Here is a 17,490-nt window from a genome sequence, read left to right on the forward strand (position 1 = left end):
GCATCTTCTTTTTCTTCATGGTTCCCCTAGAAGTAAGTGGTATATGGCTTTTGTTAAAGCACTCTTTTTATGTTACACAGTAAACATGATTTGTACTTAAAATATATTTTCTAAATACACGCTATATCTTCTTGAATATAATTAGCCTTCAACTGCTGCAGTTTCTTTTCTGAACACTATTTGAGGCTACAGTATTTGAATGTAAAGTCAACTTTTTGTTTAATTTTTTTTTGCTATGTATAAAGCTTAGAGCTTGTATTGCTATTATTATTTTTTTAAACACATTATTGTATTATTTTGGTTGTTTGCATTTGTTTTTATGTATTCACGTTCACTTTGATCAACTCCAAATACCATTTTGTGCATTTGTTTAGATAATGTTAAGAAAAAAATTAGCCAATGATTTTATACTTTATGATATTTTCTTCTACCCATGAAGACTTGTATGCTGTGTTATGCTTAAGATTTCTATTGTATGAAATCTGAGCTTTCCTATCGTTTCCACCTCTCACACTGATGCATGCAGCCAGCTGCTGTTAGCTGGGTCTTGGAAGGTAGAAATATGCTGACATCCCTTTCTCAGTATTGATTGCTTGAGACAGGTGGACAAACATTAAGGATATATATATATATATATATATATATATATATATATATATATATGTATACATACACACTATATACACTGTATATCCTTAAAGGCTTTGTGTTTTTGTTGATGTTTTGAAGACAAGGCTGTGAATATCGCAGCGATATCATTAATTAACAACACAAACTGCATTCCTTTTGGTCACAAGAAAGCTAAAAGACATTTTGTGCCTTAAAATGACATCATGAAATCCCCACAGTTGAAAAAGGGGATTGCCAGAACTGTACTAATAAAGTGATAGTTTTTTGCTGGCCATTGTGTGTCAATTAGCTTAGTTCTGTTAAATGTATTCTTGGCAACTGCGATTTAAAAAGGAATCAGTGATTGCTAAAACTAAACATGGACATTCTATACTTTTATACAAATTACATCCAGGCTCAACTTTGTCTACAGCTAGCTATGCTGTTTAAGCAGATTGTTTGACCTGGATTACTGAAGATTTACAAAATAGAACAATCAGTGGTTTAGAAATAAAGGTCAAATTGGGCACAAGTGGTGCATTAAAATAGGGGCAATTTGGGCAGTAGTCTAGGACTTATAAGAGGACGCAGACGTCTGTTGGCTAAAGTCACCTTTATAAATATGCTCTAAAGAAAATAAAAGTGCAGAGAATAGTTTGGAGCATAATCCAGCAAACAAGGGGAGATGCCCTGTTCAAGTGTTACTAAACCCTGGACCCTGCATTCACTATATCTGGTCTCCCACAGTACACACAACATGGAAGTACAATTATTTTAGTAAATATAAACTGCTAAATACCCTTTCTCATCAGCAGTTAGAGCAGTCTTGTGACTTCTATCAGTGTTCAGCTGAGCACATGTTAAGACTTGTAGGAGGAGTTTTCATTTTTCTTTAGGAGGATGCAGGAGCCCTGACCTCTGTTTGGACAGTGCTAATTGCCCCTGTGCTGATTACATGCACTCTCCCAAGATAAAAGAAAAAACAAAAACCTCTCTAGCAATACACACCAAACTGAGCATGTGCAGAGTGACTCCACACGATATGTCTTATCAGGAGATAAGAGGGGTGCACTGGAAAAAGGGGAGGATCAGAGAAGTCAGAATCAAACAGCATTTTTACACAATGCAGAGGATTACCCCTAGGTTCCACAGTGAGTATAAAAAACATATACAGACTGATTTTACTGTTGTGGGTTTAGTATCGCTTTCATTTGTTATGTTCACATGGGTATATTGGGTGTAATTATAAATATACCATTGTGATATAAATAAATAGATTATTATTATTATTATTATTACATCGAGTTTATATAGCGCCAAAGGGTTTGCTCAATGCTGTCCAATAGAGGGGGGGACAATACATGGCACAGTACAACAATAACAAACAACGTACGAGGGGTAAGAGGGCCCTACTCTTTCGAGATTATGGACATTTCCTCTGTTAGCAGGGCAAATGTGAACTGGATCACTGACTCTATTCTGTGATCAGTGAGTCCTTCACCCAAACCTGCCTTACCTGTCAGATTTGACATTCTGTTCAGCCTGATTATGGTCCAGATACCCTAGCAGGCTTTTTCCTTTATTTTCACCTGTGATCCTGCAAGTAAGTCTGTTGCTTTTCAATAGAACAAGTGTTGAGACAAACTATTTATTACTGACAGGGTGCTTACAATGGTCAGCTTTTATTCACTTATGCAAAACCTTTATTCCAAAAGGAACGAAATGAAATCAGATCTGTAGGAGCCATTGGGAGACAAGCTGTTTCTTGTAAACACAAAATCTTCTGTGTTTACAAGTGAAAGTGGTGTGCATGGAGCAGAGGGCCTGAGCCAGAGGTGGTGAAACTGAATTCAGCTGAAAAGAAGCCCCATTTTGGCTACTTCTTTAACATCAGTTACATTTAAATTTACCAAAGATTTTCAAAGAGAGTTAAGCTTCAAATAGACTTTTGAAAACCATAGATTTGCAAAGGTTATATAGTTACATAGTTAGTCTGGCTGAAAAAAGACAAAAGTCCATCTAGTTCAACCATAAAAAAAAAGTTATAATCCTACACCCACAGTTGATCCCGAGGAAGGCAAAACAACCGAGCAAAGGTGTAAAAAGGGACCTTCTAATTTGGGTCAGAAAAAGCAAATTGCATGCTTTGCTTACTTTTATAGTAGTATGTGTCATTATAACATAGTTACTGTATTTAGCCTATTTTATAGTCATTATTCCACTTTTCTCTTACTGCAGGTAACATTACTTGATTGTTGCAAATGACTTTGAACTACCAATGTTAGAAATTAGAAAACACTTACTGCTGTGCTAATCTGGGATAGATCCTCTAACTAGTATTCAGGAGTTGGACTAACCTTAAAAATCTTTATTTTAGGAAACTTGGAGCTTTATTTCTTTTTTATTGTATCCTAAGAAATAAAAAGCAGAAGGCATGTACAGCTTAAATCAAAACTAAAAATGCTGCAAATTCACATGCCCTAAGATATGTTTTCCCATGTACAAAAACTTGAGGTATTCTAAACAAATTTGTAGACTTTTGCTTTCTTTCTCAACAACTGCCAAATACATAATCCAACAAATATATGTAACGATCAGCGCATGTGTTCTATGTATAAAAATCATGAAAATGTTATACAAATGAAAACAAGCCAGACATCTGCATTGTATTTAGAAACCACGGCTTTGGACACTGTTTTTTATTTTATTAGCTCAGTAAGGAGCCAGCTGATATGGCAATTTCTGCAGAGAACATAAAGTGTGTTATACGTTAATCTCAAACAAAAGACTTTAAGTCTATGTGGGTGGCCTTCGTCACAGAATCCTGGTGATTCTCTACAGATATCTTTGATTAACTTGAAATATCACTAACCTGTAAAGTAAATTTGATTAGCAGTGTCAGTATGAATGCATTCATTCTTCAAATTATCAAGATTTATATTTAATGGCAACATTTCTTATCTAAACTCATGAAAAATATGCCACTACTGCTTAAACTGCATTGTTTTTGGTGTATTCCTAATCAAAGTACTGGCAAGATAATGAATGCAGTATAACTCAGTGAATATACAGTATATTACATATTTGTGTATCCATAATTCTCATTCAAGTTTGTTATGGTCTATTTATACTTCTGCATGCACACCAATAGATGTTCAAGTGATATTAAAGGTTAATTGTTTATTTAAACAAAATAAAAAAGAGGGTATACTTATCTACTCAATGATGTTGCACAGATTGGTCCCTTACCTCCTCTTTAGCGGACCCTCACTGGCACTATCTACTTCTTCTTCTCAGTGCCCCTTAGAAAGCCTTGTGCCCTTAGAGCACTCATGTGGGTCCATACATATACACAGCACCGGTAAGCCTAAGGCTTTTTTTCAGCTGGAACTTAGTGGAACTCAGTTCTACCACCTCTGGCCCAGGTCCTCTTCGTCCTGCTCATCACCAATGCTTGTAAACACAGAAGTCTGAGCTTCTGTGTTTACAAGTGACAGCTTGTCTCCCAACAGCTCCCACAGATCCGATGTCCTAAGCGGCTCCCACTAAGTGCAAGATGGTAGTAAGGAAGATGCAGGTGCCTGGGGTGCAGTGTGGATACTGACACTCCCAATGGGTGATCTCCCTGCAAGTGAGAAAGGAAGAGCCACCTTCAGTATATGGGAAGGTACTAGAGCCAGCTGGATGCTACAGCTTACATGTGGAAGATGGTGGAGCTTTTAAGGAGGGGGGAGAAGATGGGAGCAGTGGAGAGGGAGGTTGCATGCAGAGGTCAGAGCTGAAGAGGGGAGAAAGTGGGATGCGGATGGGTGATGCAGAAGTAAGTAGCTATGGAAGAAGTCTGGACTCTGCACTCTGTGTATAGTGCACCCCCAAACTATGCACTGTTTGTGTAAACTCCCTCCCGAACTTTGCACTCGGTATATAATGCTCTCTTGGTATTTAATGCCCCATTACACTCTCCCACTTTTAGTAAAATTTGACTACAGCCACTAGTTGATGCAATTTGGAGGGCGTGTGTGGGAGGAGGGTGTGTGTGGGGGGTCGTCGTTGAGTTTCTGCACCTATGTTCTGAGAAAAAAAGCCCTGGGTAAGCCACACTCCCAATCCCCTCTCTCAGGAGTTTGACTGGCAGGAGCCTATGGCTCCCTCTGTTGCCTGTTTGTCCTGTTGGACCAGGAAGTGGAAGAGCGGTGCTGGAGAAGGGACAGTGCTGGAGCTGTGAGAAGAGACTGGCAAGTGTTTAGGGATTGGGGGAGGAACAGTTAATGCATTAAGGCAGGAACGGTTAGCTTATAGAACCACTTTTATACATGTATTCTGGTGGGTTTTTTATGCATTTATGTGTATTTATAGTACATGCATTTTATTAGCACTTACAACTTCAGTGTGTAGTTAATAAGGAAAACACATACTTTTTTCAGGCCCTTTCAGTTGCACAGTAGTAATATGTTAGAGTTTACATGTACAAATACATTTAGTGATTCAACTACAGGACTATAAAGTTTAGGCATATAATTTGAGACCATCATAATGGCCATGGGTTAGCAGCTGCAAATGAAAGGACAGTAGCAATATCCTATATACAGACAGTCAGGTATTTGATCTACAAATGTAACACTAATCACATATTGAAAAATTATAAATGAAAAAGAATTCTTTTTTTACAAAAACAAATTGAAAATTAAACTATAATTCAGCCCAGGATGAGATGTAGCTTCCAAGTCCCAGATCTATCTTCTTTTCTAAAGGTAGAAACTGTCAATTACCCAACATCCCATCAATTCTAAATTTCCAATATGTTCAAAATTAAAATATATGACAAAAGGTGACCTCAAGTTAAAGTCCATATATCATATACAATTGCGTTCAAAATAATAGCAGTGTGTTGAAAAAAAGTGAATAAAGCTCAAAATCCTTCTAATAGCTTTTATTTCCATAAACACAAATGCATTGGGAACACTACACATTCTATTCCAAATCAAAACATGAAGAAAAATATATCAAATTTGTGTTGTTCCTCTAAAAGAATTGAAGAAAAGTGAATATTAGACTGTTTTAAAAATAGCGGTATTTGTATTCTTTACAAACTCAAACATTCACTATATAAACTGAAAAATGTTTGAAGATTTTGCTTTCCTTTGAATGACTTAATTAATATTTAGTTGTATAATCACTGTTTCTGAGAACTGCTGTACATCTGTGTTGCATGGAGTCAACCAACTTCTGGCACCTGTGAACAGGTATTCCAGCCCAGGATGATTGGACTACATTCCACAGTTCTTCTCTATTTATTGGTTTTGCCTAAGAAACTGCATTTTTGATGTCACCCCACAAGTTTTCTATTGGATTAAGATCCGGGGATTGGGCTGGCCACTCCATAACGTCAATCTTGTTGGTCTGGAACCAAGATGTTTCACGTTTACTGGTGTGTTTGGGGCCGTTGTCTTGTTGGAACACCCATTTCAAGGGCATTTCCTCTTCAGCATAAGGCAGCATGACCTCTTCAAGTATTCTGATGTATTCAAACTGATCCATGATCCCTGGTATGCGATAAATAGGCCCAACACCGTAGTATGAGAAACATCCCCATATCATGATGCTTGCGCAACCATGCTTCACTGTCTTCACACTGTGGCTTGAAGTCAGTGTTTGGGGGTTGTCTGACAAACTGTCTATGGCCACTAGACCCAAAAAGAACAATCTTACTTTCATCAGTCCACAAAATGTTGCGCCATTTCTCTTTAGGCCAGTCAATGTGCTATTTGGCAAATTGTAACCTCTTCAGCACGTCTTTTTTTTAACAGTGGGACTTTGCGGGGGCTTCTTGCAGATAGCTTGGCTTCACATAGGCGTCTTCTAATTGTAACAGTACTCACAGGTAACTTTAGACCTTCTTTGATCTTCCTGGAGCTGATTGTTGGCTGAGTCCTTGCCATTTTGGCTATTCTTCTATCCATTCGAATGGTAGTTTCTCGCTTTCTTCCACGTCTTTCAGGTTTTGGTTGCCATTTTAAAGCATTTGCGATCATTTTAGCTGAGCAGCCTGTCATTTTCTGCACTTCTTTATATGTTTTCCCCTCTCCAATCAACTTTTTAATCAAGGTATGCTGTTCTTCTGAACAATGTCTGGAACGACCCATTTTCCTCAGAATTTCAGAGAGAAATGCACTGTAACCAGCATGTACAACATTTTCTGCCTTCCTTCCTTAAATAAGGGCAATAATTGCCACCTGTTTTTCAAAGAATGAATGACCTCACTAATAGAACTCCACACTGCTATTATTTTGAACATGCCCCTTTCAATTAGTGATTCAATTACACAGAATCAGCAGCATGCATGTCACGACTGTTGGGTCTGTTGGATTTCTATTACTCTACTACACCTGCTAGTAAATTATTTGCCATGTAGAAATATCATTTCTACCAAAAACAGTGATTGATCAGGTTAGTGATGTCTGACTACTATTATTTTGAACACAACTGTATGTGATCATATAGACGTCTTCTGATTATTCGAATAGTTTTCTTCACATAGAAAGCTCCAAATGTGCAGGTAACCATATATACCACCCTTTCTGTACAACAATTGGCATGGCCCCTGCACCTGAGGAGCCTTCTGGTGGAATAATATAAAGTAGATCTCTCAATCATATAGTGTTATTACTTGCATATACCCCACCTGAAAATGCTATTTTTCTGTGTTCTGCTGGTCCCTAAGTGCCTCCCTTTTTCTGGGAAAAGTCACTATGGACCAAAATATCTCTCAATGAATGTGCATAATTGAATACGCACATTGGGAATCCATCATTTGTTAGAAGATGCAAATGTTTGGCACAAATGTCCTGAATTCTATTGGCAGTATATTTCAGGCTTAATCTGATAGTATCTCTAGATGTATCTCACTTTTGTTCATGTAGAGCAGGAGTCTCCAAACTTTCCAAACAAAGGGCCAATCTACTGCAAATTTAATTTAAACTTTATGGGGGCCAGACTATGGCCAGTCGGTATAGAATATGCCCAAGCATCAGTGGAAGTAAACAATGCCACAGGATTAGTGGTCAATATAAAAAAACAAATAACAGCATTGGTGTCAGTGGGAGAAATAGTGCCTTGTATCAGTGGAAGGGATAGTACCCTAAAGGCCAGATAAAGGCAAGTAAAGGTCCACATCAGTTTGGAGACCCCTGATGTAGAGGATCATCTCTGTTGTGGACCCTAGCTCTCTATTAAGCCTCACTTAACTGCTTGCCCTTTTAGTCTCATCTAGAAAAACTATTCCTCAAAACATTTGCCTCTCAAAATCCTTTAGCAGTAAGTGATTCCCGCGGTCCCTCAGTTATTGTCCAACAGGTATACTCTTGATGGGTGCCCATGAATGAAAGCTATTTGCATGGAGTAGACTATTGGATGCAGTGGGATTCCTACATAAATATGTTAACAACTTTCTTTCTTTATCTATCTTGATTGTTAGGTAAAAAAAGTCACTTTCATGGCATCACATGTGCTGGTGTGCTAAAATGTGCAACTGGCAACCATAGGCCCCGCTGTAAAATAGTAAAATAGTCTGTTCTAGCTGCATCCTAAAATAAAATGTAATTTTGATAGTTTGGCTGTTGAGTTTGTTTTTTTTTCATGTTTGTAAGCTCTAGGAGCAGGGCCCTATGATTCCTCCCTTATGAAACTGTATTGTAATTATACTGTCCGCGCTTATGTTGTAAAGTGCTGCGTAAAATGTTGGCGCTATATAAATCCTGTATAATAATAAAGTTTTTTTTTTTCTTGCTTGTCTCTAAAGGATCCACCAACCTCAGTATCACTTGGGCTTCGAATGGAAGAAATGATTTTTAACTTGGCCGATACACACTTATTTTTCAATGATTTGGAAGTGAGTACAGTTTCTTTTGGTTAGAAAGCTGATTCTCATTTTCAGAAATGGGAGGCTCTTTAAGATTGATGTGTATTGTTGAATTAGCAATTAGTTTTATTCAGTATGGCAATGCAAAGAGAGGTGCAAAAAGCAGAAAGTCATCATAGCTCTGTGCACTTCCTTTTTGAATAAGCCTGTATGTGTTTCCTTTGGCAGATCTCTTTTCTGGCCTAAAATAATCGCTAACACTTTATTTGAAGACAAAAAAATAATATTTTATTGCATAATTTTTATACTTATACTCATGGGTTAAAGCAAGAGATACAGCATTGTTCACTGATGCATCCTATGCTAAAAGCCATGCACTATGAATTTCTAGTCATGCTTAATGCACTCCTTCCCTAAACTCTGATCTGTAAAGAGAACCTGTCATTTATTTACAGCTCTGAATATGACAGTTAAAGTTAACTTTGTCATTCAGAGCTACCAATGAACCCACCAACCCATGATGCTCAGTGCACACATATGGACTTTTAGCACTAAAGTTAGGTCTTTGACATCTCCCTGTCCCCTGCATCCCTTACATTGCAATGTTCCATACCCCTCTAACCGACTGAGAAGAAGGTGTGGCATGGAAGGGAAAATGGTCATGTCAGAGGTCTCACTTTGGAGCTGAACACCCTATTTTCAGTAGGAACAATTAAAATACATGCAAGTGCCAGCTTTTGCTTTTGTGTATTTCAGAAGTGTGAGCAAGTCACAGGTTTACTCTAAAGCATATCAGTATCCAACAGCAAAAATGTAATAAGTTACAGTTTATAAATCCTTAGATAAGGTGGTTGCATTGTTTTCCTTCTTTCAGGCTTATATTAATTATCCTGCCAGTAACACACTATCTGCCCTGGGGTGACAACGCTCACCCACTGTTGTCACCCTAGGCTACTCTACAGACTTGGACTACAAACAATTCCCCCTCTTTTTATCACTATTACATAAGGGGAATGATTTGTTAGTTCACATAGAATAGCTGGGAAAGCTGATAACATTACTTGAAATATTAGCTGCGTGAGAAGTTACAAGGGCACTGGAAATCTGGCAAGATTAACAGGTGTTTTTCTGTACTTGCAGAAAATGTACTTAGCCTGAAAAAAAGAAAACAAATGCAGCCAGCACATCTTAGGACTGGTAAGCTGCAAAATATTAAATGTTTGTTCTTGGGTTTAGATATCCTATAATGCACTACAGATATATGTATATATTTATTTATTACAGGTACTTATATAGAGCTGTCAATTTATGCAGTGCTTTAGATATATATATTGCACATTCACATCAGTCTCTAACCCTCAAGGAGTGTACAATCTAAGGTCCCTAACTCACATTCATACATACACATACTAGGGACAATTTTAGACAGGAGCCAATTAACCTACCAGCATGTCTTGGATATATACAATGCCTTAAAAAAGTATTCATACCCCATTAAATTTTCCATATTTTGTCATGTTACAACCAAAAACGTAAATGTATTTTATTGGGATTTTATGTGGTAGACCAACACAAAGTGGCACATAATTGTGAAGTGGGAGGAAAATGAAAAACGGTTTCCAATTTTTCTTTACAAATAAAGCTGTGAAAAGTGTGGCGTGCTTTTGTATTCAGCCCCCCTGAGTAAATACTTTGTAGAACCACCTTTCACTGCAATTACAGATGCAAGTCTTTTTGGGGATGTCTCTGCCAGCTTTGCACATTTTTGCCCATTCTTCTTTGCAAAATAGCTCAAGCTCTTTCAGATTGAATGGATAGCGTCTGTGAACAGAAATTTTCAAGTCTTGCCACAGATTCTCAATTAGATTTAGGTCTGGACGTTGATTGGGCCATTCTAACACATGAATATGCTTTGATCTAAACCATTCCATTGTAGCTCTGGCTGTATGTTTAGGGTCATTGTCCTGCTGGAAGATGAACCTCCGCCCCAGTCTCAAGTCTTTTGCAGACTCGAACAGGTTTTCTTTTACGATTAGTAATAAAGAGATAATATGCGAGCGCTATCCGGGGATCTAAAAAGGAAAGCAGCTAGAACACCAAAAAAGGTAACCAAGAAAGAACCTTCCAGTAAAGTACATGTATATATATATAAGGTGCAGCGCTAAAATAACATAAATAACATATTATAAATCAAGTGCAAATATCAGATCACACTGAGGTGAGATTGAGTGAAATGAAAAGTCCCAAAATAAAGGCCCAACGTGGGGATCCAATAGATCCTAATGGGTGCGTGGGATAAATTTCCAGTGTACCACACGGTGAATCTGGGGTAAAAATCGCGCACTCACCAGAAGTGCGTCAAAAATACGCATGTAAGATTTATCCTGTAGTACCAGGTAGCGGTCATCAATTGCCAAGATAAGGACAGGGTCATACACCTTCCAATCGCAACTCGGGGTGGGTACTCCAAAATTCTTAAACGTGTCTCAAGCGTGTCACCATCTGGGGTCCCCTTTTTGAACAGATTCTGCAAGTGGGGACTCTCATTGAAGAGAGCCCAATAAGGGACACCACTTAGCGTGATACCGTATACACTGAGTTTATTGAATCAGAAGGTAACACAACATGAATTGTAGGTAAAATGAAAGTAAACACTGACCAGATACTACTCAGGATGGCCACCTGCGGTGGTCAGACGTCCGGATACTGTAGCCCCCCTCTACGATTGCCTGTATTTGGCTCCATCCATCTTCCCATCAACTCTGACCAGCTTCCCTGCCCCTGCTGAAGAAAACCATCCCCACAACATGATACTACCACCATGGGTATGTTTCACGGTGGGGATGGTGTGTTCAGGGTGATGTGCAGTGTTCGTTTTCCACCACACATAGCATTTGAGTTTTAGGCCAAAAAGTTAAATTTTGGTCTCATCTGACCAGAGCACCTTTTTCCACATGTTTGCTGTGTCCCCCTCATGACTTCTTGCAAACTGCAAATGGGAATTCTTATGGCTTTCTTTCAGAAATGACTTTCTTCTTGCTACTCTTCCATAAAGGCCAGATTTGTGGAGTGTACAACTAATAGTTGTCCTGTGGACAGATTCTCCCACCTGAGATGTGGTTCTCTGCAGCTCCTCCAGAGTTATCATGGGCCTCTTGGCTGCTTCTCTGACTAATGCTCTTCTTGCCCGGTCTGTCAGTTTAGTTGGAAGGTCATGTCTCGGTAGGTTTGCAGTTGTGCTATACTGCCATACTTTTCGAATGATGGATTGAACAGTGCTTCATGAGATGTTCAAAGCTTGGGATTTTTTTTTATAACCTAACCCTGCTTTAAACTTCTTCACAACTTTATCCATTACCTGTCTGGTGTGTTCCTTAACCATCATGATACTGTTTGTTCATTAGTGTTCTCTAACAAACCTCTGAGGGCTTCAAAGAACAGCTGTATGTATACTGAGATTAAATGACACACAGGTGGACTCTATTTACTAATTAAGTGACTTCTGAAGGCAATTGGTTCCACTAGATTTTAGTTAGGGGTATTAAAGTAAAGGGGGCTGAATACAAATGCACACCACAATTTTCACATATTCATTTGTAAAAAAAATTATGAAAACCATTCATCATTTTTCCTCCACTTCTACCACAATTGTGTGCCACTTTGTGTTGGTCTATCACATAAAATCCCAATAAAACACATTTAAATTTTTGGCTGTAACATGACAAAATGTGAAAAATTTCCAGGGGTATGAATACTTGCTGCATAGTTGCATACATTAGAGGAAAACCCAAGGAGTATTCATTAAAAAGCCTAGGGTGAGGTAAGTGTAATGTGAATTTTACAGTTGTCTTAACAGGGCACAAAACATTACAAACTTTGCAATGCCCACTGTGCTCCTACTGTCCACACAACACTTTGCTCTGTAGAATGCTGGGAAGCCAACAAATCCCTGTAAATTCCTATGGAGCTTATTCTTTTAGCTCAGAAGCTTACTTCCCCAAAAATTTAAAATTAGTCTTGTCTAATTTTTTTCCCTAAAATAAAAATGTCCCTTACCTCTTCTTTAGCAGTCTCCTGCTGGCACTGTCCTCTCCTACCCTACTCTGATAGCAAGCTGTGTGCTGAGGGGGCACCCATGTGGGTTTCCTCCCAAGCCAGGCTATTTGCATCCATAGATGAATACGGCATGGCTCAGCCACACCCTTGTGCTTCCTCCTAACAGGATTTGACTGACAGTAGCAGGAGCCAATGGCTCCCACTGCTCTCAATCTGTTCTGTGAGAGTAGAAAGAGAGACCAGTGCCTGGGGACAGCATTGGATTGCAAGAGGACTCAGGCAAGTGTTTAGGGGGGTAGGAGGAGGAAACAAGTAGTAGAACATTTTTTTACCTTAAAAATTAAGGTGAAAAAATTATTTGCCTTTAGAACCATATTCAATTAGCCATTTTGATTTCAAAAGCACATTACTATAATTACAGCTGTAAATTAAAGTATTTCTGAAGCATTTTAAGGCTGCAATTATTTATTTGTTGTGGTGTGTGAATAATGACCTTCATTCATCTGCTAACTCAACAGAGCTCATATTGTAATTGTAGCCATTACAGGAATAATGATTCAGCAACATTGCATAAGAACAGAATTATATTTTTCAATGTTAACAAATGTCATGCTAAGGGCCATAGATGGGTACATGTTTCACTAATGACAAAACACAAGATTTCTACCTATTTTAAAAATGATGAAGCCAGAACCCATCATAGCTTTGTTCATTATCCTAGCATTTTTTGTGCTAAAAGGGCAAAGGAAGATTCTGACAGAAAAAAACACAGTGGAGTCGATTCACTAAAACTAGAAAGTGCAAAATCTGGTGCAGCTGTGCATGGTAGCCAATCTGCTTCTAACTTCAGCTTGTTCAATTAAGCTTTGACAAAAAACAAAACAAAACTGGAAGCCAATTGGCTTCTCCAGTTTTAGTAAATCAACCCCAATGTGCTTCAGCCAAGATCCAACTAAAGCAACATATTCCTCTAGTTCTGGTACAGGGTTGGACCCTTTCTTTACTATAAATGTGTGTAGCTCTATGTCCAGGTGGAGATGAAGAACAAGATTAGGGGGAAAGGATAAGGAAATGGGGGGATGAATATGTTTGTCATGGGACTGAAATGCTTCTGGAATATGCATTGGTAGATAGGTGTTTTATATACCACCTGCAGCATTCCCACAAAATATCTATGCTTTCTGATGGTAGAGAATATATCTGCTGCCAGTTTTCACAGATATGGCCAAATTGGACATGTGCAGCATGTCTTTAAATATGTAAAGCGCTGAGCAAACTGTTGGCGCTATATAAATCCTGTATAATAATAATATTAATAATGCAGAGAGAGACATTACAAAAGTTTTATAGTCACTTTAGGGAAGGAGAGGTGGTACTGGAAGGGCACATCAGTGTCAGCTACAAAGTGCAGTTCTTAGTTTAGATATTCCCACAGGTTTACTCTAATTCCCACTTCTTGTAAAGTGTACCTAAATTGAAATGTTTTACAATTTGTTTAAAATTGGGAATCACTAAAACCCCTGTCAGGTTTTATTTGTCACCTGTGTACCATTTAGGGGGAATCTCCCTTTACTTTACTATTCAATAGATGCAACAGCAAATGACTGGAAATCTCTCCAAAGGGAGAGAAATCTCTGCTTAGACAGTAGACACCAGAAGATGTGTCTCCAATGGAAGAGTTCTCCTCTGTTCCTAGTCACAAATCAAGCTTTTGGATTTTCCTTCAGTTTTAGGCATGGGGACAGTGATCACCAGGACAAATAAAGATCCCCATATCCATAGGGCCAGGATAATGAGGATGAGACCTTTGTCTCCATCAACATGGCGACAATGTACCCTCTCCATGTTGAGGGCATGTGGCACATGTTCATTGGCCCTCGTGCCTGAATAAGAGTCTGGTATATTTTTTGGGGTCCCACACCATTTTTGTTTTGCTTTATTTTTTTATTTATTTATTGCTTGGGTTCCTCTTTAAAAACCCATTTCAGACTCCTATGTAGGATAAGGGTTAGGTATAGATTCTTAGAGGGACCTTACACCTTTTTTGTTTTTGCATATTTGCATGGACTCCCCATTAAAAATCCATACTAGACATCTATTTATCATATGAATTTGAATTTAATTGATTTTAATTTTTTAAGGGCTACTTCATGCAATGTTTTCTTCTGCAGGGCATGTGGCCTGGTATGGTTCATGGAAGGGAGGGACACACTTGTTTCATGCCTGGATAAGGCTCTGGATTGGATTTTTAAGGGAGACCCTATGCAAAGACTAATGTGTTCCCAAGGCCCCCCCCCCCAAAAAAAAATCCATACCAGACCAATATCCTAGATAGGGGTGTGACTTGCATTTTTTTTGGTTGGGGGGCGGGGCATGCAAAAAACAAGATCATGTTGTGTTCTCCCTTAACATTCCATACCAGACCCTCATTCAGGCATGCAACCTGGATTGCAGGAAAGGGAGAGGCAGTGAACAATCATCCCTCCTCCTTAATCCTACCATGCCACATGTTCTCAACATTGGGATGATAGCTTGCAAGGAGGGGACTTATCAGAGTCTGAAAGCTCCCTTTAAGATAAGGGGGACCAAAGATATCCCCCTCCAAGTGAGTTGACTAAGGGATACATGGTACCCCTTTTTATTCATTAAAAAAATTACATAGTTAATAAACACACACCATCCCTTATTAGAGCCAATGTTTTTTTTTGTCATCTAGCGATATATTGTAGACCCAACATTAATCATGAAAAACAACATCCAAGATGACCTGCCGGACATGACAACCCGCATGACGATCCTCTACTGATGATAGTCCAGTCACATATGACATTTCCCTGGCAAGGTGCTACATTTCAACAAACTGGCAGGCATGCTGGGTGACATCATTGACCAAATATGTCATGATATACTTGATCATTAATGCAGACATTCAGCAGCTGGCCGATGAGCTGTCATATGTAAAGGGAGTAACAGTGGAAGTAGTAGCAGAAAGAGTGGATGTATTATCGGTGGGTCATTTTGGCATTGTTCATCAAGGATTTGCTTTGCTGGATTACATGACTGATGGTACAATGTTTTTTTCAGGAGGATTTTGGCTAGGTATGGTTTGGGATGGTAAGTGTGCGCTCACTGTTCCTCCCTTTTCTGACCAGTCTAGCTGCACGTCTGAATATTGCCCTTATATGGATTTTGTGGGCATACTTTTTTTTCTGGGTTCCCCCTCTTAATCCACATCAGACCCTTATCCAGGCATGCAGCCTTAGTGATCATGAAAAGAGAGAGCAGTGAGCATGCAACTCTCTTTCTCCCTTAACTATATAAGCCCACATGCCCTTCAAAATCTGTACCAAACCCGTATCTTTGATAATGGTCTGGTATAAGTTGGAAGGGGGACAGAAAAATGTCTCATTATGTAATTTCAACCTCAGTCACATCATCCAGCAATGTAGATCCATCAATCACAATGACTGATGCAATGTTGACACACTGACACAGACATGATGATCCGCACAGATGATCCTCTCCTGCTGGGCTTCCTTTGCAAATGACAATATCCTGGCACAGCTGAAATTACCATATAGGTAAACCATATAGTTTTATTTATTTATTTCAGGTACTTATATAGCACTGTCAATTTACGCAGCACTTTACATATATATTGTACATTTACATCAGTCCCTAACCCTCAAGGGGCGTACAATCTAAGGTCCCTAACTTACATTCATACATACACATACTAGAGCCAATTTGGACAGGATTAGCAAATAGTATATCATATTTAGACAGGATCCAATTAACCTACCAGCATGTCTTTGGAGTGTGGGAGGAAACCGGAGGAAACTCCAGGCAGGTGGTGCCGTGGCTGGGTTTTGAACCAACAACCCTAATACTGCCAGGCAGAAGTGCTAGCCATTTAGCCACTTTGCTGCCCTATGTGGTTATTGATGTCACCCAGATTTCATATTGGCTTGTTTACAGCTGGCAGATAGGAAGTCATTACTTTGGTAGCAGTATTAATACTGCCATACACTTTTCAAAAGTAGTATTTTTTTCAGTGGGAATGAATGGTAGCACATGGTGATGGGGCTGCACAAGGATTTTTTTTAATACATCTTGAAATTCACAAAAATGATGTATTTTGGCCCTAGATTATCAAAGAGAGTAAAGTGTCAGGTATTACTTAGCACCTGGTGATTATTTTTACCTGTAATTTTACTAACTAGTAGTATATTTTTTTACCTGTAATTTAACTTTCTAGCTACATAGATGAAAATACTAATTTCAAGTAGTATGCCATATACAGGTGAAAAGCTAGTTACTACACAGTCCTAACATTTGTTCAAATTTGGGAGCAAAGTCGATCTTAAAAAAATATCTTAAATAGAGCTAAAAATGAATTCCAGTTTTTTGGACATAATCATATAGTGTTTAAATGTGTAATAACTAACTACAATTCTGGTGAGGCTTGGTACCGGCTATCCCAAAAAAGAAGCGAATCCCAACACTTGATCACTCCAAATTTTCAAGCTTGGTTGTCACTGTAACTATAAAGAGATATTAGTCAGTATTCATACAAAGATTTTTGCTCTTAAAAACCGTAATAATCCAAAAGGTGCATGCTTCCGGAAAAAAAACAAGCTCTAAAATGCTTCAGCAGGAAAAGCACAGGTAATAACGCAGTCTATTTAAGGGTGTATGTATAACCAAGTCCACTGTCCTTGAGACATGCTGTTGAAAAAATGTGAATCCACAGGGAAAGTATACATAAATGGCACAATGACCACAGGAATAGGTTGAAATGGCTACAAAAGTTAACATGGTGTACACGTCCACCTTTAGAATCCAGACAGATGTTTATATCATATATAAAGAACTCTACAGTGACCTGTCCTGATGAAGTGCAATACACTTTTTTAATTTCACAAGCAATAGTATAGGCAGTAGAATGAACAGTCTCTGAGACAATG

General features: G+C 38.6%; 1 protein-coding gene across 5 annotated transcripts in view; it reads left to right on the top strand.

Annotated features, from left to right (window-relative positions):
• EYA1 (EYA transcriptional coactivator and phosphatase 1) overlaps nt 1-17,490 on the top strand; it is a 138,570-nt gene that overhangs the window by 71,777 nt on the left and 49,303 nt on the right. For all 5 annotated transcript variants that reach the window (XM_089661048.1, XM_089661047.1, XM_089661050.1 and 2 more), the window contains exon 11: nt 8,408-8,497. In XM_089661048.1, the coding sequence (XP_089517174.1) occupies nt 8,408-8,497 (90 nt within the window). The remainder of the gene's footprint in view (nt 1-8,407; nt 8,498-17,490) is intronic.

Source organism: Staurois parvus, unplaced genomic scaffold, assembly GCF_062004578.1.
Source record: "Staurois parvus isolate SC_StPar_1 unplaced genomic scaffold, SC_StPar_1.0 ptg001302l, whole genome shotgun sequence".
NCBI classification, from domain to species: domain Eukaryota; kingdom Metazoa; phylum Chordata; class Amphibia; order Anura; family Ranidae; genus Staurois; species Staurois parvus.